Source organism: Aedes aegypti, chromosome 2 (genome assembly GCF_002204515.2).
Source record: "Aedes aegypti strain LVP_AGWG chromosome 2, AaegL5.0 Primary Assembly, whole genome shotgun sequence".
Taxonomy (NCBI): domain Eukaryota; kingdom Metazoa; phylum Arthropoda; class Insecta; order Diptera; family Culicidae; genus Aedes; species Aedes aegypti.
In genome coordinates, this window is record NC_035108.1 from 24726478 (window position 1) to 24753596 (window position 27119).

At 37.9% G+C, this 27119-nt stretch overlaps 3 protein-coding genes across 6 annotated transcripts in view; 1 reads left to right on the forward strand and 2 right to left on the reverse strand.

Moving 5' to 3' along the window:
- LOC5568478 (electron transfer flavoprotein beta subunit lysine methyltransferase) overlaps positions 1-14602 on the reverse strand; it is a 126696-nt gene extending 112094 nt beyond the window's left edge. The window contains exon 1 of the mRNA XM_021840291.1: positions 14480-14602. The gene's annotated coding sequence lies outside the window, so the exon portion shown is untranslated. The remainder of the gene's footprint in view (positions 1-14479) is intronic.
- Positions 13148-14448, forward strand: LOC5568476 (growth arrest and DNA damage-inducible protein GADD45 alpha). Its single transcript, XM_021840292.1, has 2 exons — positions 13148-13724; positions 13798-14448. The coding sequence occupies exons 1-2, from the start codon at positions 13446-13448 to the stop codon at positions 13987-13989; spliced, it is 471 nt and encodes a 156-aa protein (XP_021695984.1). The 5' UTR covers positions 13148-13445; the 3' UTR covers positions 13990-14448.
- A 10180-nt stretch (positions 14603-24782) lies between the features above and the next one.
- Positions 24783-27119, reverse strand: part of LOC5568475 (protein prickle) — a 341497-nt gene continuing 339160 nt past the window's right edge. For all 4 annotated transcript variants that reach the window (XM_021840294.1, XM_021840295.1, XM_021840293.1 and 1 more), the window contains one exon: positions 24783-25889. In XM_021840294.1, the coding sequence (XP_021695986.1) occupies positions 25375-25889 (515 nt within the window). In that variant the 3' untranslated portion in view covers positions 24783-25374. The remainder of the gene's footprint in view (positions 25890-27119) is intronic.

The window sequence follows — 27119 nt, forward strand, 5'->3', positions numbered from 1 at the left end:
CAGCGTTGTGTTCGTTGGAGGCGAAGTAAAACTTTGATCGAAGCTGAAATGCAACTCGCGAATTGGTATTGGGAAGACACATTCAAATAGCCATTGTCTGACATTGAACCTTCCAGCAAGTGCAATCGTAAAATTGAACGAGCCTCGTTTATGTCTCATTTAAAATAAAGGGGATTCCAAGAACTAACTGTTCTGGTTTTTGTACACTGAGAAGCATTACTTACGATTATATTCTATAACAAGTGCCATTTTTGTGATATTCATGTTGAATATCACATGGTGCCATCTACAAACTATGCATTGAAGAAGGGTAAGATCCAAGCAATAAGTCCCATACGATTGATTTAGGTTTACACGAAAAAATGTTACAGAGGAAACATAATTACCATGCAATGTAAAAAAAGAGAAAGGATCATATCTGAAAATTTAGCGTTATATAATGAATGGATGTCACATGTATGAGGATCATACAGAGTCACGAGGACATCACTATGAAAAGGGTGGTTGGCCTACAAATCGAAAGAAGCTCTAAAACAAAAGAAACCGGTTATTGGTCGCAACTAGTGTAAGAGAAATCCCCTTCTCATTTGTTTTAATGTACAGTGGTCCGAATTGAAAATATGGAAGCAAAATACTTTTTTTACTACTTATGTAATATCAACTGTTGGAAAATGTATTACGAACCACTTTGCTGAAGACACCTTTGATCTAGCTCTCTATGTATCTAACTCTAAGATGCTAATCTGATCTTTTCTGAAAACATCATTATTTCCCGCTAAATTATCGATCCAGAGCATTGTGCAATGGCATGTCTTCGCGTGTATTCCACTTTAACCCAAATCCCAAAAAAAAAAATGATCTTCTTCAGAATATCCGAATTTCTTGGAAACATTATCCTCATTTGCATTTCAAGTGAACCGGCACGTACCGAACCGGGTAAACAAATTCCCCGAACGCGACCTAGGAGAAATACCATCCCAAACACAGCCGACAAGGAATTCCCACCCGTTTTGTTATTATTATTCAAACAGCTCGCGCCAACCGCATCTAGATAGATATAGATGAACGCTGCAGTAGGGTGGCCCATAATGATTATACTACATGAACGACTTTAAGTTCTTCTTCTTCCTCTTGGCATTACGTCCGCACTGGGGCAGAACCTGGTTCTCAGATTAGTGTTCAATGAGCACTTCCACAGTACACTTTTTTATATTAAACTTCCACAGTAATCAACTGAGAGCTTTCTTTACTAAAGTTGCCATTTTCGCATTCGTATATCGTGTGGCAGGTACGATGCTATTCTATGCCCAGGGAAATCAAGGAAATTTCCATTACGAAAAGATCATGGACCGACCGGGAATCGAACCCAAACACCTTCAGCATGGCTTTGCTTTGTAGCCGCGGACTCTAACTACTCGGCTAAAGAAGGCCTCATAATTTCTAGGCCCCATAACTTCTTGGTCCAAAAACAACGAACTACACCCTCGATTGCCAATGGCTTTTAGGGTAAGATCATCAGTTATGGACATATAGGAAGGAATCCCTGTCATGGCAGTGAAAATGGCTTCCTCACATATACAAACACATTTCTGAAAGTCCACATTATTTCATAAATATTTCACTTACCTACACTAAGTTCACTCCCAAATTGCTAACGAGACATCAGAACACTATTACCTTACGATTTCCGTAGTTTTAAAACTAGTAGCTGGTAGAAATTTCTTGAACCGTGCTAATTTTCATCACGGACGTTTAACTTTGCTACAATTGTTTACACTTATCCGCCTGCGAACGAAAAACACTTTTCGCCGAATTTTACCACTTTCGCTAAACGTAGAACCTTCAACACAGTTTACTTTCACTACTTGGTAATTAAAGAACAATTACTGGTTGATTTCTGATGAAAACAACTTAAAATTTCACCAAACCGTGATAAAAACAATCACTTGATCACAGCATTTCGTTTTTTTATTTTTCTAATTTTACGCCGACTGCTTGCTTGCAGGGTTGTCAGATACGTTGATGGTTATTTATTAGTCAAGCAATCTTATTTAGTCGAACGGGAAAAGACTCAAATTGAAGTAGCGATTACTAGCAACAACGTCTTATCAATTATAATTTCACTATTACCCACACATAGGAGAATATTTTTTGTGTACCACTACTTTTATACAGTTATTAGTGAATTCAAAGGAGTTTCACCTTATGCGAGAAAAACAATTCTGGGTGGTGTAACTTAAGATGTTTACGGTTTAATTTTTCTCACATAAAAATGGGCCACCATCGCCGCAGTCTTCGTCGTCGTCGCTTCGCTTGCCATAATCTTATCATGGTGAGAGAGGGTGGAACGGCCTCTCTCGCTGTCGTTTGAGCACCTCAGACAGCAGCACAGCGATGTCTTCCGTTGTCCACCGGGGGTTGCGGACGAAAAGCGCGTGAAGCCAAATAAACACGTTTCTGCAGGTATAGGGTAAATAGCTGAATCATAGTAGGCGTCTATATTTAGGACGCTCGGGGGATACCGCAAAGACGACGACGACGCGACGAAGTGGACCTGATGGGGGAAAGATGCGCGCGCGGTTGGTTAGTCGCAGTCACGAGTTTGACCATATGCTTATATGAGCGCTAAGCCAACGGGCTAAACTGCTGCTGGGTTGCGGAATGTGTGTATGTCTGATAGGTGCTTGATGGGGATAGCGAAGCGGCTCTAGGATACAATCGAAAGACGACTATACTGTTATGGTTTGACGTGGGGGTCACATGACAGTTCGTTCGTATACACGCGACGGTGCATGATCTTTATCACGTGCGAAAATTCACCATCAAGGCAGCAATACCTACAGTAGGCCGTGAACAGATGCACGGAACAAACTATCTTAGAATCTGTTCATTCATGTCGCACGTTCGTACCGAAACCCATATATGGCATAGAGTCATAAAACTCGAAGAAATCAGTCTTCGTATGACAACGGTGAAAAATGCCAAGTCACTGCAAATTTTACTACCCAGCGTTGGGTTTAATAGGTACTCGAGTTCTATGGACTAACATTTGGGTTAATTGAAAAGGTGAAAAAACTACAATGATTGTCCTAACTTGCTCGACTCGAGTAATGAATCAGCGAATTAAAACTTGCTACTTTGTCGTAAAAAATGATGTTTGCATTGACTGCTCTCGCCATATTGAATTACGTTGGATCGTAAAACATGCCCGTATATAGCATACATATTTTTAGAACAGCTCTTACTGACTATAAGTCTTCAAGCATATTAGTAGAACACCCATAAAATAATGAAAAACCAAATTTTGTACTATACCATTTAATTCCGTTCTAGTATCCTTTTGCAGATACGCGTATTTCGACCTCAACTGTAAGTGCACGACACTGAAGACGGCCTTAGAGTTGAGGTCAATATACGCGTATCTGTCAAAGGAAACAAACTCTAGCGGTATAGTGCTAAATTCGGTTCTTCATTTATTTGGCTCTTACTCATTTTTCCAACTTTCTGATGGTGACCTTCGAATTTCAATTAGCGGCGCGCTAATGACAAATAATCCGGCTTTTTGATACAATTCGAGATAAGGCCCAAATTTAAAATGTCTGCCAAAATGTAATCACATTAAATTAAAACTACATCAAATTTATACATGATAAGACTAAGTTTTCTACGATTTTCAAGAGAAATAAAAGATATAGCATGTCAAAAAATATTTAAAATTTTACAAACAATGGATTTTTTGCAAGCTGTACAGTTGCTGGCTAGTGAGGGGTCCACCATTTGGAATTAAGCAAAACGTTTTTTCATCTAGCCTTAGCATATTAACATATACAGTAGTTTTTCTTATTTCTAGATTTCGACTGCGACAGTACTGATTTGATTTTGTCAGCCCTTTTTTCAGCTTAGCTTAGACTGAATACACATATCTATGGTTGCTATTCCATAATTGACTTTTTGGTGCTATCGTTTCATAATAACTTTTTCTACGAATATTTTGTTTTAATGGGATTCGTAGCCGTGCGGTTAGTGTCACCGAGGCATTTAGCCACATCGTGCTAAGGAGTGTGGGTTCGATTCCCGCTTCAGGCCGAAAAACTTTTCGAGAGGAATGTTTTCCGACTGTGCCACTGGGCGTTGCATGCTAGTCCGTTGTCTAGTGTGGTGCTTCCTTCAAAGGGCAAATAGCCCACTGGAAGCATTAACGTGTAAGTGTCTAATCCTGTTCAAGTTCAAGTCAATAGTTTCACAATGCTGATTATTAGTGACAATGAAAATTCATGGCTTAATTCTTAAAATCTTGCGGGCCACCAAGGCAATAAAACCGAAATTTTGCGGCACTGTCGTGGTCCCATAGTTTCGATCATATTTTACATAAAAATGCATCTTTACAATGGACATATCCTTTTTGCAATTCCTTTGAACATCAGCCTTTTTTATCGAAATAATGAACAACATTACACCTACTTTTCCCACCAACAAAATCAGTACTAAAAAGTGCTACTTTTCGGCACTGTTCCATAATGGTACCCAGTTCTGTTTTCGGAGTGAGCAAGTTAATATGTCGCTGCCTCTAACGAATTGATCATGATTTTCCACAGATTGAGTAAACTCTTCCTACATCCGTTGGACGAACCGAATTATGCAGTCCACGGTGTCCGGCCATTTGGCCGAACGCCGTTTGGTCGAATGCCGTTTGGCCGAACGCCATTTGGCCGAATGCCATTTGGCCGAACGGGTCGTTTGGCCGAATGCCATTTGGCCGAATTATGAACAAAAAAATTCAAATTACAGTCAAATCTCCATGAGTCGATATTGAAGGGATCATCGACTCATGGAAATATCGAGTCATGGAACAGATATTCTATGAAAAGCTGTTTGAGGGGACTATCACAGTAACCATGATTTTTTGAATTTAGTATGGTTCCATGAGTCGATATCGAGTTATGAAACATCGGCTCATGGAGGGTTCACTGTACTACAACACTTATGTGTAAGATTCTTAGGTGTTACCCATAATGAATCAGCTAATTAATTGACTTTAATGATGTGATGGAACGTCATGTTTGTCACTTTATAAGTGCTCCAAGAGAATGATAAAATTGACCCGTTAATTTAGGACTAAGTTGTGAACTCCACTCCTTCCATCAAGACACAAAGCTCATGGTTGTTTCATCTGGGGCTACAAACGGTATGATAGGGTTTTAGCATTTCAATGATTTTATTAGAAGTTTTTCCTTCTTTTAAGCATAGGCTATTCTTTCGAGTTATACTGGTTTCGTTACTATTGGCAATAATTCAGCTTATATTTTAATTGGGAATTTTACCTTCTTTAAATCATCGGCAGTTCTTTGCTGTTATACTAACACAAAAATTGTTTGCATCGCACTTGCTTAAATTTTCATAAGAGATTTTTCCTTCTTTTGATCATAGGCTGTTCTTTTTGTTTCTCCTCTAATATAAGGATTGCAACGTGTGAACAGAGCTCTGCACCGTTGCTTGCGTATAGCAGTAAACCGATTGACTCGGTAAACAATTACGTGGAAAAAGCTCACAGTTTCTCCGTTGTTAAAAGAAGGAGCCAAAATTTGCGGTTACTAGAATTATGAAATAATTTACTCAATACGATTCGAGGGATCGAAGCAATCCAGTCCTGCAGCATGACTAATGGGGCTCTGCACTGTTTTGATTTTGCATGAGATTTTGACGTTTTCTGGCATTGTTGTTTACTAATTTCATGAAGGAGGGAAAGAGAGAGACTGATTTTTGTGCAGAGCCCCATATGTCGTGAACCGTTTTAGTTACTGTCAAAAGCTGACTACAAGCACAATGCTAAAACTTCTGCTGGCAGCTATTACCGCTAGCAGAAAAGTGAATATTTGCTTACATTTAGGATGTTCTTCTTTCTGCACTGACTGTTTGTTGAACTAACATCAAAGAGCCAATTATGTATATCAATGATGATTAACCTTGTTTAAAAATAAGTTGAATAAGTTCTTTGAAATTCAGCTTCGAAATTCACTACAATAGCATGCTAACTGTAATTCATTATTATTTCCTCTTTCGGCCAAACGGCATTCGGCCAAATGACCCTTTCAGCCAAATGGCGTTCGGCCAAATGGCGTTCGGCCAAATGGCATTCGGCCAAATGGCGTTCGGCCAAATGGCATTCGGCCAAATGACCCGGAACCGCAGTCCACAGACCACTCTGACTGTTTGACCAACATTGACTCCGCCCCCAGGTTGGTGCTCATGTTGGTGCTATGTTTGACCGTGCAGCTTGGCGAACCATCAGGAGTGTGTTGAAGAATATAGGTATAAATTTCTCCAAACAATCCATCAGGAGTTCGTCCAGGGATTCCATCAGGAGTTCCTTTAGGGATTCTATCAAGAGCTCCTTCAGAGATTCCACCTGGTTTTCCACCAGAGATGATATCAGAAGTTCCTCAAAGAATTACATCAGGATTTCTTCTAGACACATCATAGAGAGTTCATCTAGGGGTACTATCAGAGATCCCATCAGGAGTTCCTTCAGGAATCTTATCAGCAATTCTTCCAGGGATTTAATCAGGAGCTTCTATGGGGATACCATCAGGAGTTCCTTCAAAGATACCACCTAGAAATCCAAGAGAGACTATATCAGGTGGGGTTTCTTCAAGGAAATGCATTAGGATTTCTTTTGGAGGTTCTATAAGGAGTTCCTCTAGAGACTACATCAGAAGTTCCTTCAGATATTCCACCTGGAACTCCTCCAGGGATTACATCAGAAGTTCTTCTAGGGATTACATCAGGAGCTCCTCCATGGATTTCATTAGCAGTCGCTTAACATATTCCACCTGGAATTCCTCCAGCAATTCTATCAACAGTTTCTCCATCAGGTGTTCCCCTAAGTCTATCAACAGGAGTTCTTCAAAGCATTTTTTTTTCAAGAGTTCTTACAGGGATTTAATTAGAAATTTCTTCAGGGATTCCATTCGGAGTTCCTCCAGGGATAACTTTAAAAGTTCTTCTAGGGATTATATCAGCAATTCATCCAGGGATTCCATCAGGAGTTCCTTCAGAGATTCCACCTGGAATCCCTGCAGAGGTTTTTTTCAGGAGTTCCTCTAGCGATGCCATCAGTAGTGCCCTCGGAGATTGTACCTGGAATTTATCTAGAGATTGTATCAGGAGTCCCTTAAGCAATTTCATTAGGATTTCTTCTTGGGACTCTATAAGGAGTTCCTACAGGCATATTATCGGGAATCTAGAGATTTCATCAGGAGTTTCTATACGGACTACGTCAGGAGTTCCTTCATACAATCCATTAGGTGTTCCTCCAAAGAATACATCAGAAGTTCTTCTAATGATAACATCAAGAGTTCCTCAAAGGATTCCGTCAGGAGTCCTTCTAGAGATTATTCAGCAGTTCCACCAGGGCTTACAATGCCTAGCCCATAATGTAAATGCCTAGCCTAGGATATAAATCGAAAGCGTTGTGTTTGGATGGGCATCTAATTCTTCCGAAAGAGGTGCACTTTGCGAAAAAGGACCACGTGATTATTGAGCTGAAATCGAATTCAGGTTAACTTCTGCGTTCATGAGTCCTCTCATGAACGCTGCGGTAACGCGCCCCAACTAGAGTTCGGGGAGTCGTGAGTTCGATTCTCACTGAGAAGACGTGTAACTTTTTCGCAAATCTTCATATCAATTTGACCATCTAATCCAATTGCAAATTATATGTAATGTTTAGCTTTTCAGTAGTTGTTAAATTTCCAAGTGAAAAGTTTATCGTTTTGAACAATAAATCCAAAAACTAACAGTTACATTCACGATTTCTATTATCATTAACATTTATTAAGGCGTTTTAATGAACATTAACATAAGTAACATGTATTCAAAAAAAAAAATATTCTTGTTACTTGAATTTTCTTCTGTTCAGTTATGTTTGTTGAAATGATTCGACAACATTATAACTGCAACATTCCTAATGTTAGTTTTTACATCATGGGACAGCAATTGCATTTCTGCTCTGTAGATTTTCCACCGCTCGTTATTTGTTTTTAAGAAAATCGGATATGACGCCGGATAACTCTTCAAAAGAAATCAAACGGAATCCTTCAATAAAGTATTTAGAAACTTTTTTATGTGGATACACCTAAACCCCATTTTTATGTTTTGAACTAGCTTTACATAGACATTCCACGAGATTTCCGTGCGTTGTCTTATATTGGAACTTTCCAATCAATGTCTTCCTCTTAATCGGCTGTCTGAAGTAAATATATTAATATCGTAATATTTGGCAACCTTATTTTTAGAGAAGTTTCATGATTTGGCCATGATAAGAGCTTTTAACGCTTTGAGTATAGTGTTTCTTGAATTATTAGCACGTTCTGTTATTCTATGATAATTGCGAACCTTGTGTACTTATAGCTACTTAGAGAGAAAACACAAATTCAATCTCTAATGAGAAACTTTTCACTTGCCCCACGTAATTGGAAAATTGACGTTGTTTCAATTTAGTTATTTTTAGGTCTATGTCGAATTAATTCTAAACCTTATTTTATTTCAGTTTAAAACTGTCAGAGGGGACAACTTAGAAGTGGTACAGAATATTTTTTTCCGCAACTTTTTTCTACTGAAAATAATAAAATAAGATTGCAGGCCGCCAACTTGTTACGGAGTACCAGTTAACAGGTTAACAATCTTTTGCTCTATTATGCAATAATGGTGGAAAAATTTCAGGAATCTCTTACCTACCGTATTGTTCTGAATGGCCTCAACGGTTTACGCATGATTTTGAAACGTTAATTCACATATTCAGTAAAATATACACATTATTTTCACTTACCCCATTTACCCACTTGCCCCGCGGTACCTTACATATAACGTTTTTTCAAGTATTCCATCAGAAGTTTTTCTGTGGATTCCTCGCAAAATTCGTCTGCCGGAATTAATCCCGGAAATCCTCAAGGGATTTCTCCCGAAGTTTTTCAAAGAATTTCACGCGGGATATCTCCAGGGGTTGTTGAATGTTATCAGGAATTCCTCTAGGGATTTTAATTTCTTATTAGAATTTCACCAGTAATTAGGAAGTCAACAATTTATTCTCCAGTAACTCCTGAGATTCTGCTTTCTGCATTTAACTAACAATCCTCCAGAGATTCCTCTAAGGATTCCTCCAGAGGTTTCTCCAAGGATTCTCATAGGGATTAACAAAAATTTTTCAACCACAATTTCTATAAAGATTTCACCCGTAATTTCTTGAGAGACTTCACCAGTTTCTCTAGTTTATTTATTAGAAATTTTTCGAGAGGGGAATTTTTCAAGGAGTTCTTCCAGGGTTATCCCTGGGTATATCACCAGAATTTTGCCAGTGCTGCTCAGTTTCACCAGAAAAAATATTAAAGGTTTTACTAGGATTTTCTTATAATAATTTATTCAGAGTGATCAGGATTTTTTTTAAGGAATTTACCATGAAGTTTTCAAAGAGTCCACAAGATTTTTTTTCTAAAAAACCATCAATACTATTTTATTTAGAGAATCTACCAGGAATTCCGCGAAGGATTAAACTAAAAAAAAAAAATCCTTTCTCTACCTTAGGTATTCCATCAGAAAGCTTTTACAATATTCCAAAAGATTATTCCTCCAGGGATTCCACTGATATTTGGTCGGTGTTTAGACAGACCAGGCTAAATGACATTTTAGCGCTCTAAAACAGCGTAAAGAATTCCATCAATTCTATTTTTTTCAATGCTATTGTAATCAAATTTTAATCATCAAATAGCTAAGTTTCTTTATCACAGCAAACAATGTAAATATTTTGATATTTCGAATGCTCGGGGTACATTTTCCTGAAGGTATTAAAAATACTTGGTCTATTCTGTCTGAACACCAATCATTTACTCATAAGATTAAACAAATCATTTCTATGAATGCCTCCAGTTTAAATGCCTGGAGTAGCACCTGGAAGATTTTTTTTTGGAGAATTTCTGAATAATCCTTGGAGAAATTACATGAGAAATCCTTGGAGGAATCACAGCTGAATCACTGGAGAAATTCCTAATTATATCTCTGGAAGAACTTTTGAAGCAATCCCAGAAGAAGTTCCTAAAGGATTCTCTAAGGTAATTCTTAGTGGATTCCATGGAAAAAAAAATCCACAGGAAGTACTGGAAAGAAATAATGGAATTTCTGGTAGATTGTTGAAGTATTTCCTGAAGATTTCCCAGTACGAATGCCTCGTAAGGTCCCTTAACGGAAACCAGGAAGAATTTTTGATGAACTGAAGAAATTAAATAAATAATTTATTGAAGATTCCCCGGAAGATAGTCTGGAGGAACCATTTAAAAAATTTCAAGCGGAATCTCAAAAAAAAAAAAAAATCCTGGTGGAGTCTTGTGGAGAAAATTTTGGTGAATTATTTTGCAGTATTTCTTGTAGAATCCCTGAGGGCTTCCTGGTGGAATCCTTTGAGGAATTCTTGGTGGAATCCCTGGAGTTATTTTAGAAGTGCTTGATTCATCCTTGGAGAAATTCTCGGTAGTATCACTGTAAGAATTGCTGGAATAAATCTCTGCATGTATTTTTTTAGGAAATTTTGAAGGAATTTCTTAAGATAATTTCGTAGGATTCCCTGAAAAAATGTTTGGATTGATTGCTGAGATTTTCTGGAGGAGTCTGTGGAGGAATTCCTAGGGAAATTATAAGAAGAATCTCTGGAACATTATTGACAGGAGGAATTCCTGGTACAATTTTTAATGGAATCCTTGTAGGAGAAATACCTAGACAATCTTTTTTAAGAGTTTTTAGAGGAATTCCTGGTGGAATCACAGGAAAATAATCTTGAAATAATCGGTTTATTCCTGAATTTTCGCTGTAGGAATCCTTAAATAAATCTTTGGCGTTTTTTTGGTGGAATTCGTGAAGAAAGAATTGGAAAAATCATTGAAGAAAAGCCTTGATGAATTTTTGGATTTATTCCCGGAGAAATCTGTAGGAAAATAGCTTAAAGGAATCGCTGAAGAAGTTCTTTGTGGAATTTAAGAAATTCCTGGTAGAATGTAAGGAGGGAACCCGGTCAAAAGTCTAGGTGAAATCCCAGGGGTAATTTCTGATGAAAAATTTCTTTACGAATTCCTGGATCAACAAATCATAATTTTAGTTTAGTTTTGTCGGAATACTTCGTGCAAATTATAAAAGGAGTTCCACATCCATTTTATCCGGTACTTAAATTTCGAAAGTTCTGCACTTTCTTACTACGATTATTGCCCAACCACAGCCACAAAGTTCGGAAAAATATCAATCACATATCCACAAAATTTGTCGATATTATTCAAAACATGCGAAGAAATATAGTATTGCTGCAACGAACTTTGACAGTTGGTCAAACGGTTGCATCAACATCAATAGGTTTGACTAACTTGGGGGCGGAGTCAATGCTGGTCAAACCGTTTGAGCGTCTGTGGTCGGCATTAGACTCAGATGGGATTCTGAGAGAAAATATGATCGATGCTCAAACTACAACAACAATTTTCGTAATTGCAAACAAAGTTTTTATTGTTTTCTATCTTTATTAACGAGATTTTCAGCTCTGGACTATTTAATCTCGGGACCAACGCTTGTTCTTCCCTTCCGAAGGAAGTCGTCACTATAGCTATATTCACATTATAAGTGACTATCTCGAGGATGGGATTCGATCCCAGGTAGCGTTGGGCAAATTTGTCTATAACATCGATGTTTCTGAATCGATTCAAATCTGAACTGCCGAATCGATTCACCGATTTAATCAAATCCTTTGAATCGATGTTTTTGAATCGATTCGAATCGAATTAAAATTATAAATTATGAAATTTTTCATGCGACCAAATGCATTTACATTCAATTTTACCATCCTTAAATTAAATCAGTTCGGAAATTCAATAGAACAGATTTACTACTTCAAGGATTGTTCAAAATTTGGATTCTTTTTTAACAGCATTACATAAAAAATTCATCAAGTTCAATAAAATGAATCGAATAAAAAAATCGAATGAAGAAAATCAATTCACCTGATTTTAGATGCCCTGAACATCGATTCAAAAAATCGATTAATCGGAATCAAAACATCGATTTTCGGAACATCGATTTAAAATCGCCCAACGCTAATCCCATGTCCTCGACGTGAGAGGCGTGAAATCTAGCCACTGCTCTAGGCCCGTCCCCCCAAATGACGTTGTTGTAAATCACTATTATATGGGTAATTTCACGGGATTTCGATAAATATTTGTCTCATTTTACAAATTTAGATGATAGGTTTCATATCGTTTTTTTTTATTGTCGGCTAAAATCCGTTAGACAATTTCGCCAGGTCATATTCCCAGGAATTACACTCACAAACTCCTAAAAATCCGCATAAGCGTCATAAATTCTGACAAAAATTCCAAAGAATATCTAAGCATTTGATGGGTATAAATCAATTGTTGATAGATATTTTAAAAATAATGCAATATGGATTTAGCTGACTTTCTTAGAAGGACAGTAGAAAAATGAAGAAGTCACAAAAACACTTCGTCTTTTAAACATGATTTGGTTTGAACTTGCTATACATTCATTCAACTAAACTCAATGATGATAAAACATCCATAAACGAAGGTGAAATCCTCATACCTTTCCTTCCATATTTGTTTGAAAACGCAAATTGCATCACTTTTTCGCCGAGCGGTACAAGCACACGCCTCCCTTGATTGGCCCATAAAAGAAGCGCTAAATCATTCGCTTCAGTATGTACCGCTACGAACAAAACGTAGATATCGCTACCGCCACGCTGTTAATGGGTGATTTGTATTCAGGTGACATCGACGTCGCTTATCAGAAATTCACCTGCATGCAATCCGAACGATTTCAGGCGCAATGTTTGTGGAGGCGCTTAGCACACGCTTGACGCCTCTCCCAAGGAGAGTGAAATGAACAAGCGTCGCGTCATTGGCGTCGCCGTCGCGCGTGGCCGAATGAATTTCCACCGCACGCGCGGTGATTTGCGAATTTCCCTACGCGCTTCGGTCAAGTTCTATCGTGAAGCATCGTGTGGAGGAATGGCAATGGACGACGTCGACGGGACGGCGCCGATGTCTGGCGTCTGTTTGCGAGGGGGCCAACTTGGGGGTGTGGAGAAGAGCTCGCTTATAAGTATAACTACCCGTCGAGTGAACCAAGCGGTACTATTAGGTGAGAAACAGTCAAACCGTGAACACTAAATCGCGCGAACCAATCGAACGGACGCTCCTCCAGCTAGAAGTTATTTCACAACGTCGCTCAATAGTTTGTGTTTGGAGAAAGAAGAAAGTTTGCACAAGTTATCTGCCTGTTTGGGATACTCGAGTGCAGGGCAGATCAAACAAAACCCGACGACACCTTACCGCAAGGTGCAATCGCTTCCGGAATCGTCAACCCTGGCTAAGTTCTGTTACGGATCATATTACGGACCGTCAAAAATGGTAGTTGCTAAAGGATCAGATTCGCTTAAAATGATCAGCAAAGCTGGCTTCAAAACGGTTGGGATCGGACAGAACGTCCGATCGACCCTGGTGAAGGCTCGCGATGAAGCGCGAGTCGTGGTGGGCATTGCCAACGCCATCCGAAGCCTTACGGAAAATCCCTCTAATTTCCTGTTCTGCTTCGTTGCTCCACCAAAGCAGCACGACAGTGCCGCTCACATGCAGGAGGTTCTGCTGGAAGCATTCTGCTTCGAGAACGACATCTACATCATCAAAGTAAGTTCAGTAAATCCCAATTCTACAAACAATCATAGTAATCCATTTTCCTATTTCTCCATTCCCTCAACAGGTAGACAACGCGGATAAACTCAGCCGCCTACTGGGTTCCTCCGACTTGGCCGGCTGCGCTTTGGTGAGCAAGCCTCATTCCAGCAGCGATACAGAGGAGGAATTCTCCCGCAGCGAAAACATTCTAATCGACCACTGCGAACTGTATTGGGATGAGCCTGTTAAACCCGTCATCAAGTTACCAGAGAAGTGAACGCAACGTGACTCCACTATTTGAACAGCGATAAGCATTTTTCTACGAATGTGAAACTAAAGAAAAAGGGAAGCACTTTTGAGCCCACTTGTGATAACAGAACAAAAGTGTGCAACCTGTGTATAGAGTGTAAAGATAGCCGGATGTCGGAAATGCGATGGCATCTGGTGTCCAGTGTATAATTGTGACAGACGTTCAGAGTAGAATCCAGTTATGGCGGTATATAAGATATAGGCACTTGAAGGTGCGATACTCATAGATACTTATCAATAGTGATTGATAAGAGGATCAATCAGCCAATACATTCAGAACATTGTCAGTGATTTATTTCTACATGTACTACTACAGCTATCCTAATGGGTTTAGTTATCTCATTAAGTTCTAATCAAATATTATCGTACGGTTTTATCGTACAGCAGATGTAATAAAACAAACTGATGATTAAAACTGAAAAAAAAATCGTTCCAATTAATTTACAATATGACATTACCTTGATGAACACTTTTGAAGGATGGTTCTATTTACGATCAACAGATGATTACACAAACAAAGTACGAGCACTACATTAGTGACATTCAACACAAATGCACAAGCTTCTGTCATGTGAAAAGAACCCTGTTGAAATTTCTGACGGCTCTGACTTTGATGGAGTTTTTTATGCATGTGTAGCTTTACATTTCGAGTGGTATGAAATGGTTTGAGTCTTTGATAAGTGCTATAAATACAGTCGGCTGCAAATATTATCAACGAAATTGTTCAAGACGCTCAATTAAGTAGGTAATTAATGTACGCATCATACCTTCGTGCTGTGCGTACCTGAATAATTATCTGCTGTTTGAGGTTGTAAGCAATAAAACAGTACTTCTCAGTGTGAAAAAACGGTACTTTCCAGTACTAATTTTTCTACTATTGATCCCTTTTGGAACCGTGCCTTCGATTTTTCGTTCGACCCGGTAGCGAAAGCTAGCGGTGGTAATCCTTCTTAGACACCGTCTAGGAAAAAAACTCTTAGGAGGTCTTTTCTTCTTTCGATTTTTCACTAAACATGGTTGCAACTACAAATAACAGGAAGGACTCAGAGGTTCGAATTCACGACTTCCTTTCATAAAAGTGAGATTTCAAACTGTTAGTAAACGTGGCAAGAATGGATGAAAGGACGTTTCTCCGGAATGGGCGCTTTTTTTCAAGGGTGAAATGGATAATGTTGATCATTGCATCGAAATGAGCAATCAGTTCGATGCACTATACAAATTTTCCGAACACCAAATCGAAGCAGTCTGTAGCCCAGGCTCTTTGATTCAAGTGAGGAGTGGCAGTGAGAACGCAATCTGGCATTCTTCGAAAAGGACTTTCTCAAGAATATTATTTAGTTCATTTTAACAGAAGTGATCTAGTTAAAATTGAAGCTTTAGAAAAAGCAATGGTGACTCTAACCACAAGGCTACGGAGCCTACAAAGGACGTCTGTCCTGTGAAGGAAGATACCAAAGAATTGCGGGGGCAACCAGAAGTCTAACTTTAGGGATTGCCCTTCGCGTAAGCAGATGAGCAGTAACGTTTTTGGTTCCCGTTAGCGTTAGCGTAGTTACGGTATACTACGTAGATTGGATACTAGCAACATTCATGTTTCTTTTTAATAATCTCATCCTGACTACTTTCAAGAACAAGGCAGGGGAGTATACCTTGTTCAAATCATAAACAAGTATACTAAAAGCATGAATATCGCTATTCCCGGCCACGCCCATCTTTACCGTAACTTGGGATAGGGGAAGGAAATGTTGATGTAGCACTTACTTAATGAGAGGCCACCGACTCAGCGACACCCTCATAAGTGCTACGGAGTTGGAGGTTGGGGAAGGTATATTGTCAGGATTCGCCTAGAAAGCTGGCGATAGACCATAAATATTTGTTGTTTAAGCGTTTTCAAATGAATCTTTTGAATGCCGGCAATCAAAAGTGAAAACAATAGCTTATTTATAGTATAAATAGTATTTCGCGAAATGCTTGTCGATTGTGCAGTAATATTTTTGCTCAATAACCAGTTAAAAGCAAAACCGATCCCTCCAGGGTCATCGGATTGTATAAAATAACGATACGCGTAAAAAAAAATCACGCCTATTGAAAAACTGTACTGTGCCCATTGAAAAACAGTACTGGGTTGTACTGTATTTTTAGATAATCGAAAAACGAAAGGAAGCGCGTTCGAACTTAACACCCTAGGATAACACAGTCGGTTTTTCTGCTCAAAATTATACGAAAAGCAGAATCGGTCCCTCCAGGGTCATCGAACGGTTAAAAAGCATCCACAACCGATTGTTAGTTGCGTAACACTCGCCCGGACAGAATGCGCAATCTGAACATAATTATCAAACTCCGAAAATAACATTTTCCGTTCAAGAAACGATCAGAAGTTCCACGAAGCGGACAAAAACGATCCGGAAGGCTCAAAAAAGAAAAAGTATCATACTGGAACAAACTCACCGGATTGATTCTCTAAATTTATGTGCTGCCTGTCACTTCCGGATGGTTCGGTGAACTTAGGGCAGCCAAAAACCAACAGTACTGAGGACACAAATCACTTTTTCATTTTTCACTTTTCACTATTCCATTTCTGAATGTAAAAACTGTCCTACTTGGGCTTCACGAAGCACTACCCAGCAAGACGCTCCAAAACAGAAAAAAAAAACAAAAAAAATCTCCAGCGACGAAAACACGCGCGAAATCGTGAGCAAAATCTATCGGACGACGCAAAACCGAACTGTCCCGCTTGGGCTTCACGAAGCACTACCCAACAAGACGCTCCAAAACAGGAAAAAAAACAAAAAAAAACTCCAGCAACGAAAACACGCGCGAAACCGTGAGCTAAGTATATCGGACGACGCAAAACCGAACTGTCCTGCTTGGGCTTCACGAAGCACTACCCAACAAGACGCTCCAAAACAGGAAAAAAAAACTCCAGCGACGAAAACACGCGCGAAACCGTGAGCTCTTTTTTGGTTCCCGGTATTCCTCGGGCAGAATCTCGAACAATGCTTATTTTTCAGTTAACGATCGCTAGCTTTTAAATTATACCCATCAGGTAAAGTAGTTTACGGAACAAGTTGCAGAATGATGATTTTTACAGCACGAGTGGTTAATTTATCCTACGAGGCTTGTCGAGTAGGATAATTACGACGAGTGCTGTAAAAATCGAGTTCTGCAACGAGTTACGTACAACATTTTTTGCAATTTCGTTGAAAACTACTTGAGGGCATCAGAAATTATTTCGGAATGCATTCACTATTACTTTACAATATCTGAAAAATTGTTGTGTAATGATTCATTACGCAACTCAAAACAGTTGCGTAATAAGAAAGCGTTGCGTAATGAATCATTACAGCACTGATTTCAGTTGCGTAATGACTATTCCCGCACTGCATGTAGGGATTATGAGAGGTTAGAAGCAGAGTATAGTTAAAACAAAAAATAGTTTGTGAGCCAACGAACTGTTTAACTAGTTCTGAAAATGAAATCAATTCAGATCATAGTAGGCATAGGTTTACGAAAGGAAAAGAGAAATCAGTTTGTTGATGTGTTTTGGGAAGAATAAACGTGGTTTTAAAATGATGAAGAAAGTGTTAATTATTTAGTCTAACTCGATTGAAATTCTAAGGGAAGCGTGATCGGAAAAGTGTGTAAATTCAGCTCTTTTAAAAGGTCTAGTCACTACATGGCGCATCTGCTCCCAGAGGTGAGAGAAAGAACGAGTGTACCCAAGTAACCGTACAGCATCAATATCACTTTATATGCTTCTATAAAATATGGCATATAAAGTCATACTACATTACATGTCTCATTAATGCAGTATTAAAGTGGAAAAGGGCGCTATTAAAGTATAAATACGGCTACATTTCCTAGCTCTATGTTAGCAATTGCTAAAGTATAGTTACGGCCTGTACCGTATAAAAGCTTTAGCCAAAGTGTATTTAATGCATGAAGAAAAGGATCAAAAATAGAAACACAAAACAATTTTTTTGTTCGTTGGATGTCAGGTCAGTGTTGCTTTTTTTGGTATGATTCATATGTGTATTTTGTTTACTTCCTTTGGTGGGATTTGAACCTAAATTAAATGTGTGATGTTTTCGATGACTCGTCGCGCCTATCCTCCGGACCATGAATGCTGCATGTCTTGACCGGGAAAATTGTGCAACTTCAAGTAGCGCCCTTTCGTTGCCAGTGATAAATACTGTCGATTTCACTCCAAGTTGGACCGTCCCAAGTGTGTAAGCTCCTTCAAAGTGTGGAAGCAGCTCAGGGTTACGTCAAATCATGATGGTGTTTTTAGTGCACTTTTTCCTTGTGGTTCAAGGAACAAGTGTAACGAATACGTTTTAATGATCCGATGCACGTGTGCACCCTTATTTATCACACTTTTTTGCACTCTATAATTTTTGTGATAGTCCAATTTGGGGTGAAGTGTGCAATAAGTATGTGGACACGACTGTTGCACTTCCAAGTTTACCAAGGCTGTCGCTTTTTTGCTGTTGAGATTTTGTTTTGTTTTCATTGTGTGGGGCTAAATCTTCACGTTTTATGTATCGTTTTAGCGCCTCGGCATATTGAATCGTTGATAGCCGTGTGGTGTACGCACGGGCCTATCAATCGTAATGTTTTTGGTTCAATTCCAGGTTGTTGTTTATTTTTTTGTTTTCAAATTCTGGTTTCTCGTAATAAAAATCTACGAATTTCAACAAGATTTCTTGTGGCGAATTTTCATAAGGGATATTTAAGTATTTCTTTATCCTATTTGCCTGAGTGAGGGAAGGTTTGACGATAAATAGAGCAATGAAATCTTGCCATTTTTGTTGCGATGAAGCATTAAGTAAGATGATGCAATTAAGCATTGAATGGTGACCGTATATCACTCATTAATGCACATTTCATTGCTACAATAAAACAATGCTACATTGCATTCATAAATTGGAATTAAAGCATTACTGCACGCATATTGCAGAATAAAAGCAATGATGCATTGCACTCGTTGAATTAAAGTTAAAATACGGTAATACCTTAATGCTTGTGGTTACTTGGGTAGAGCTGAGGACCTGTAAGGTGAAATTTCCGTGTTTCGATTTTTCCTGTTAATTTGTGCGGAATTGAAAAAAATGGAATCTGAAAGTATCCGTTAAAATGAACAGTTTTCAGTGTTATTCGCCTCAAGTGATTTTGTGGGTAATGGATATACCCAATGAAGAAAGGAACGTAACACGTGCTTTGAAAAGATTAACTCTGAGGACGTGTTTTCACGCGCATGGAAGTGAGTGACGAAAAACTGAATGCCTGTTGGTTGTGCGTTTATTATATCCTGTTTGTCTAAGGTAGGTGTTTTAAAAAACTTCGATAATGTGTGCGCTTAAATAATTAGTGAAGATAATAAGGATTTTATACAAAACGGACCAATGCAAGCGTTCACTCTTTGACGTTTTAGCGTGCTGTGTGACCATGGCAACCAGTGAATTTGGCGACACTCAAAAACCAAATTAGTAAACTCGTGAAATTATTTATGCAGCAAGTATCATGGTCTACTATGTAAACAAAAAAAGGTAGAAATGTTTGATTCCTGACATTAGTTGAAAAAAACAACTCAACAATGATTGGACAAATAACTGCCCGCATAAACTGAAACTGTACAGATACTATTTCCCGAACTATCCACAACAATTTACGACAATATCTAAACAGTTTCAGATAACATCCAAAATTACAATAAACCAACACTACCGGGAATGGTTTTGACAGTCTGGCAAATTGTAATTGAACAAATAACAATGTGGGGAATAGGCGGTTAAGTTATGTAACCATATAAAATTGCCAAATTTCTCGAACAAAATTTTTCGTTCGCTATTTGCCGGATGGTCGATATACGGTAATTTTTTTACCAATTAATGGTAAGGCAAATAGTTCAGATTCAGTTAAACCATTCATGTTCTAGCAATGCAAATAATGTATGGGTAATTATTAATTTATTGTAGTTTATAGTTTTTTAACCCTACTTTGTACTGATCTGTCGGATTAGAAATGATGGGGACATTATTTCTTTCTTTTTTTTAATAATTTTTATTTTCGTATTATTATTAGTCAATTGAGTCATACGTAGTTACATTTTCTGCAAGGTGCCTTCGGCTTCAATATCATATCACAGATAAAATCATATTTTGCTTAACACTGATTCGGAGTATTGAAATGGTAAAAATATTCCGGTAACTCTCGATCTGGCAGTCAGCTACCCTTCCGCTGGTATCAAATCTTCAGCTTCGATTCCTACAATTCCAGCATGAAACATCCCATCTTGATCCCGGCAGGTGGCTTGACGGACTTCGAATAGAATTATGGCTTAACAAAATTCTTGCAGCTAGTGGAGATGGCAGATTCGGACAGCACTGTTGGTGCACTATTCTGGTCCCAGATGCTTTCCGCTGGAAATTAACGAGCAAATCCATTGCTTGGTGCAGGAACAACTCTAGATGGTTAGGCAGCAGCATCGTTCCTTGCCCCGATTGAAGTCGCATCACAACACTTGGGAAACACACATTTGAGGAAAAAAATAGATAAAATTAAAATTAACTAGTATATGATTATAACCATAGCATACTTACAAACTGTTTCGACTCAAATTGCAAATAGTATCGGAAATTTCCGCAGGAAATGTTTTTTGTTCTCGAAATAACCAAACGTTTTCACAGCGAGTTTTTGATTTGTTTGTTTTTTTTTTTAGATCGACGAAAGACAAACACGCTAAAAAATCATCAAGGTAGATTTGAACATTCCGTTCCACACAATGTGAAAATTACATTATTTTTTTGTTTGAAGTATACAGCAAATTGGATTTTTCTATGCGGGTGCCGCTCTCTTAACGATCAACGCTCCGAAATCGTAATGATCCTCATAATTAAAATTTGAAAAGCAGTTTTTCTGTTCAAAACTAATAATTATTCGATGAAAATGTGTTCACTGTGTTTCGGTTGGAGAACAGAATACAGTGAACACATTTTCCTGTACATTCTCTTAAATTTGAACGAAAAAACTGCTTTTGAAAATTCCGAAATCAATGACGGATCCTGCCCCCTTCATTATCAACTGTATTTTGTCAATGCAAGCAGCGTAGTAAGTTTTTTGAAACGTTTATATGGTTGAGTTTGCAACTTTGGAATTGTTCGAATTTCAGGAAACATATTTTAATCATAACAGATATATCTTGAAAAATGTATATATTTGTATTCTTAAAAATTGTAAGTACAAATAAAATAACGGTTATTAAATGGGTATGGAAACGTGTTTGAATCAATGTTTTCTAGAAAAGACAAAGATCCTTGTCAATTTTGTTTGGAGTAATATGGTACTATTCTACGCAGATTTATTTGAAATCGTCAATCAACTCTAGGACATTTGCGTTTACAGATGGTAAATAAATCGTGATTCAAATATTCACTTTTCAAAAACCTGTGATGTGATGTTTTCTGTAACAGCTTGTAGCTATGCACTATAGAAATAAAATAATAATAATCAGATGCATTCACAGTGTTTCAAGATTTTATCAAAAATTATTATAATTTTCAAGATGACATCAATTTAAAATAAAAAATGGTGTTTGATACACATATGTTTTAAACAAATTTATTCATGTATATAAAAAAAATTGAAACGTTTGTTTTGTCATGAGTTAGGTTAAAACAATTCAACGGGGTGATTTCATTCTTTCACTGTTGGATTGGATAAGGGTTGCGACGTGCTTATGTCTTAGCTCTTTTGTGAAAACCATTCGCAAAAAGGAAAACAAATGAAACTGTGTACTGACATATCTTAGAGTATTTTGGCATGGCCTACTGCTTGAGTATTAAACCATAGATAAATACCGTTTGCCGGGACAACTAGTATTGCTGTTTACGTTTGACGTGCAAATCCACTCAAACTGGGCTTCAATTGTGGTAACACAAAATAACCAAAGAATAGCAAAGAAAATTAATCTTCGACTTCGCCTTCCTGGTTAAAAATCTTACTGCGTTTGGTGTTCTCGCATTTCAAATTTGCATTTCAAACGCACACAGCAATATTAAAATAAAAAGAGATGATCAATACATCAATCGAAAGAAAAGTAGAGAAAATGTTATTATCTGTACGGGATGCATTTGAACCTGAATTAAACAGATTGTTATGTGACTAAAAAGTATTTAAATTGCTATTAGCTGAAAAAAAAGAAATGATTTGCGGTTTCGAATACGATATTTCTTGAATTGAGATGGTTTAGACATGGCTTGAAAGAAACAAAAATCTATACTCTGCTTCTAACCTCTCATAATCCCTACACTGCATACTTCAGTGCAGGAAAGTAGGCCGTTTCATGACAGATTGACGTGATGAAAAACAGCCTATTACGATGAGAAATTGCAAAAAATAATAATCATGCGCATTTTGTTCCATCGGGTAGCCGTTCAGGTCATTTGATTTCGAATGCAAAATCCTATGCCAATATCGTAGCACGTAATTTATTCTCCTCCTCTTTTCATACTACGAGTAACCGTTATAATAGTTTCAAATCAAATGGAAATTCCACTACCGCCACAGGAAACTTCTATTCCGCCTCTCCAAATAAGTCCAAGTTGGTGATTTTGATTCTGATAGGGCATGTTACGTTTCAAATATCCCATGAAGCGATGTTCAAGCCTATCTCCTATCAGCTTCACTTTCGCTTATTTTCGCCCCGACTGGAATATATATGAAACATATATTGACTCTAATCTTGATGTTAATATTTCTTTACGAACAAAACTTGATATTGACAATGCTCTTGAAACTTTAACAAATTCCATTGCTGAAGCCAGGAGCATTGCAATTCCTAAATGTGAAGTAAAATTTGAATCCGTGATCATAGACGATGATCTTAAACTCTTGATCCGTCTTAAAAACGTGAGGAGAAGGCAATTTCAACGCACTCGCGATCCTCCTATGAAAATTATATGGCAGGATTTGCAGAAACAAAACAATAAACGTTTTTCACAATTAAGAAACAAAAATTTTTAAAATAGAATTTCTCAAAAAGGCCCAGCATTGAAAGAAGAAAACAAATAATTACTAATCAATTGCGAAAAGCTCAAATGTTTACTATGCAGTTTGAAAGTGCGCACAATTTTAATGTAGGACTTACAAGTCCAATTGAAAATCAAGTTACTCAGGACTTCGAAAATATTCTGAATCAAGAGAACGTTTTCGAAAATTCCCGGAAGACTGATTTGGAATAAGTAAGAACTATTATTTGAAAATTCAAAAATATGAAAGCTCCTGGCGATGATGGATTTTTCTACATCCTCATCAAGAAACTTCCAGAAAGTAGCTTATAATTTTTAGTTAACATATTTAACAAGTGTTTTCAACTAGCATATTTTCCTGACAAATGGAAAAATGCTAAGGTTGTTCCAATTTTAAAACCAGACAAAAATCCTGCAGAAGCTTCTAGCTATCGTCCAATCAGTTTGCTTCCATCTATCAGTAAACTCTTTGAAAAGGTCATTTTGAACAGAATGATGGCCCACATCAACGAAAATTCATTTTTTGCCAATGAACAGTTCGGATTCCGCCATGGACATTCGACCACTCATCAACTTTTACGTGTAACAAATTTGATCCGTTCCAACAAATCTGAAGGCTATTCTACTGGTCTTGCTCTTCTAGACATAGAAAAAGCATTCGACAGTGTTTGGCATGAAGGTTTGATCGTAAAATTAAAAAAACTTTAATTTTCCAACAAACGTTGTTAGAATAAACCAAAGTTATCTGTCAAATCGTACACTTTAGGTTAATTATCAGAACTCCAGATCTGAAAGACTACCTGCAAGAGCTGGTGTTCCCCAAGGCAGCATTTTGGGACCAATATTATACAATATTTTCACATCTGACTTACCTGAGTTACCTCAGGGATGTCAAAAATCTTTGTTTGCGGATGACACAAGCCTCTCCGCCAAAGGACGAAGCCTGCGTGTCATCTGTAGTTTGGATATTTTTTCTTCATACTTGCAGAAATGGAAGATTTCTCCACATAAACCAAAAGCTCTTTATTTGAAACCTTCAAGTAAACATGTTGTCACGATGAGAGAGGTTCCAATAAATTGGTCAGATGAAGTATCTAGAACTCGTGCTAGATAAGAATTTACCTTCCAAAAAACACATTGAAGACATTCAAGCCAAATGTAACAAATATATAAAATGTCTCTATCCCCTTATCAATAGAAAATCCAAACTTTGTCTTAAGAACAAGCTTTTGATATTCAAACAAATTTTCAGGCCAGCCATGTTGTATACTGTACCAATATGGACTAGCTGTCGTAATACCAGGAAGAAATCTCTGCAGAGAATTCAAAATAAAATTTTGAAAATGATTCTGAAGCTTCCTCCCTGGTACAGCATACCAATGAGTTACATAGAATATCCAATGTTGAAACATTGGAACAAATGTCAAATAAAATAATTAATAATTTCAGGCAAAAATCGTTACAATCTTCTATTGTCATGATTAATGCGTTATATGTTAAGGTTAAGTTAAATTAAGTAAATTGGAAGCGTTTTTTTTCTCTTATAAACAGGGGAAATCTACTCACCTGTAAAAAATCTAAACTGCTACAGTAAATAAAATGTAATATGTGGTTACAAAATGTTAATAAAATCTTGAATTTGTTTTACCATATTAGGATGATAGTGTTGTTTTATAACACAGAACATTTGGATATAAGAAATGAATGTAATGTTTGGAATGATACTAATAAAGAAATTAAAAAATAAAATTTATATGAAGGAGTTAACACAGGAATACAGCATTTCCCTAACTTATTACACACAATTGGTATAGCTCGTAAGTTTATAATGATGTGATATCGATCTTACTACACAGTAAACCATCATGATTCTCCACTTTCAACTTTTCGGTAAAATTTTAATCCTATCAAACTCTACATGTATAAAAAATATTCTTACACCTACGATATGAGCATTGAATACGGTTCAGCTTTCGGTACCGGCTACCGAGTACAATCGTACGTTATGCGATGAATACACGTTAATCTCACTTGTTTCTACCACGTTCTGTCAGAGTATTTCTTGTTCAATTTGAAAACTTTCAAATAAATATTCAATCCATCTAAATCTAAAATTTCAACCCGAAAAAAAATGAATAGTCAAAATACATGCAAACTTTCGATGCTTCTGGTCTCTACTATAAATGTATGTTTGTTTTTGATTCAAACGATTATTTTCGATTCACATTGAAATACTGCGCCGAGAACAAACGGGGGGCAGTCGACGAAATATACACAACCTAACTCTAAAATATTTCACAAACACAACGGTTCTCCGCCCACTCTCACGATATGATACAGTTCTTATTGTCTTTCTCATAAGGATGGCTATTCTGCAGTTGCTTCCGCTTTCGGGCGCACGCAAGCGAATTGTTTGGCATATAATGGATCCTCGTTCCGCCGTAGGTTCGCCTCATCGGAAGCTCGTACACCGTATCGTCTGCGCTGGACGAACTCGACGAACAGGTGGAACACACGCTTCGGCTATCGGAATCGTCATCGCCGTCACCTCTGTGGTGATCCTGATGCTCGATGAACTCCACATCCGGGACTCGTCTCCGCCGCGGAGATCTCCTATTGCTGCTACTGCTGCCCGAGGACGAGTGGTGGTGTCGATCGTAGCTAGTACCGCTATAGCTACTGCTCTCTCCCGATGAACGATGATGCTGGTGGTGGTGCGAAGAACGCCGCTTGGATTTGGACGATCGCGATCGGGACCCGCCGGATCGGGTGCAGTAGCTCTTGGAGCGGGGCAGCGAGTCCTGGAAGATTCCCTCGAAGCGGACCTCTTTCTTGATGACTGGAATAGAGAGAGGAGAAGGTTTGAGTAAATTTAGCTCCTAGTAATAGGCTTGATTTTCGAGAAGCTCACTCCCAGTACAGTGAATCTCATCAAGTAGCCTATGTTGGGTGTATGAATTTTCTAAATCATTAGTATCATTGAAGGCTTTGTAATGCGGGATTCACTTGCTTCGCTGACTTTGATTTGCTTTGCTTGGCTACTGTAAAGTGAATTTCATGATTTTTCCCATCGCTGATTCTGAACAGTACCTATACAAATAAAATCTCAGATATCCTAGACAGTCCTGGACTGGACCACAAAATTAATCTTGGGCATGATTCTGGCAGAATCCTATGCACAATTTTCAGATATTCTTGCGTATAAGTTTTATTTAGTCCTAGGCAAGATTTTCGAAAACTCTTAGGCAACATTCTTCAAAAAATCCAGGACATGACTCTATTGCATTCCTCGACATGGCTTTCTGTGACAGGTGGGATTGCGACAGATTCATATGCGAATTTCTGAGAGAATTATGAGTGGCTTTCCAGAAAACCTTGAGCTTCATTCTCATAAAAATCGTGACATGCTTAATAAACCCTAGGCTAGATGGCAATCCTGAGCAGTCTTCAAAATTGCCTTTGCATTTCGTTGCTTTGATGTACAAAACAAGGAGAAAGAGAATGCACGATCGTTATTTTCCAATCCAACAAGGCTTTGATTTGCTCCAATCATTTCGGTGAAAATACTGCAACATTTATTTGAATCATTTGTGGTTCCTTCGACTTGGCGCACTAGGCTGCAGGAGGATAACAAACATTCTTGGTAGGCTTAGCAACCAAGAATGTTTTTTTTTTTCATTGCAAGGTCAAAAAGTGCTTGTCAGTACCTACACAGAACAGATGGGAAAGATCTGAGACGAGACTCGCGAAGTCGGTCTTCTTTTTCTACGGTTGCTAAGATTTTCTTCTTCGATTCTATGTTTACACAAATTTGTGAGCAAGATGTTCAAGCTTTTACATGAACTCAATGGCAAAGATAAATTGCGATTGCATCGTTACAAGTTCAGAAAACCTTCTAAAATTAAATTTCATATCCGCAAACGCAGTAAACATTACAGTAACAAATGTGTAGCTTGTTTCGATTTAGTTTCGTCAGCGTAAATTAAATGAAATATTTCGCTGAATTAAATTTTCTAGAAATCATTCCAATACTTTCCACATATTTCCCCACAAAATCAACTGGCTGCAT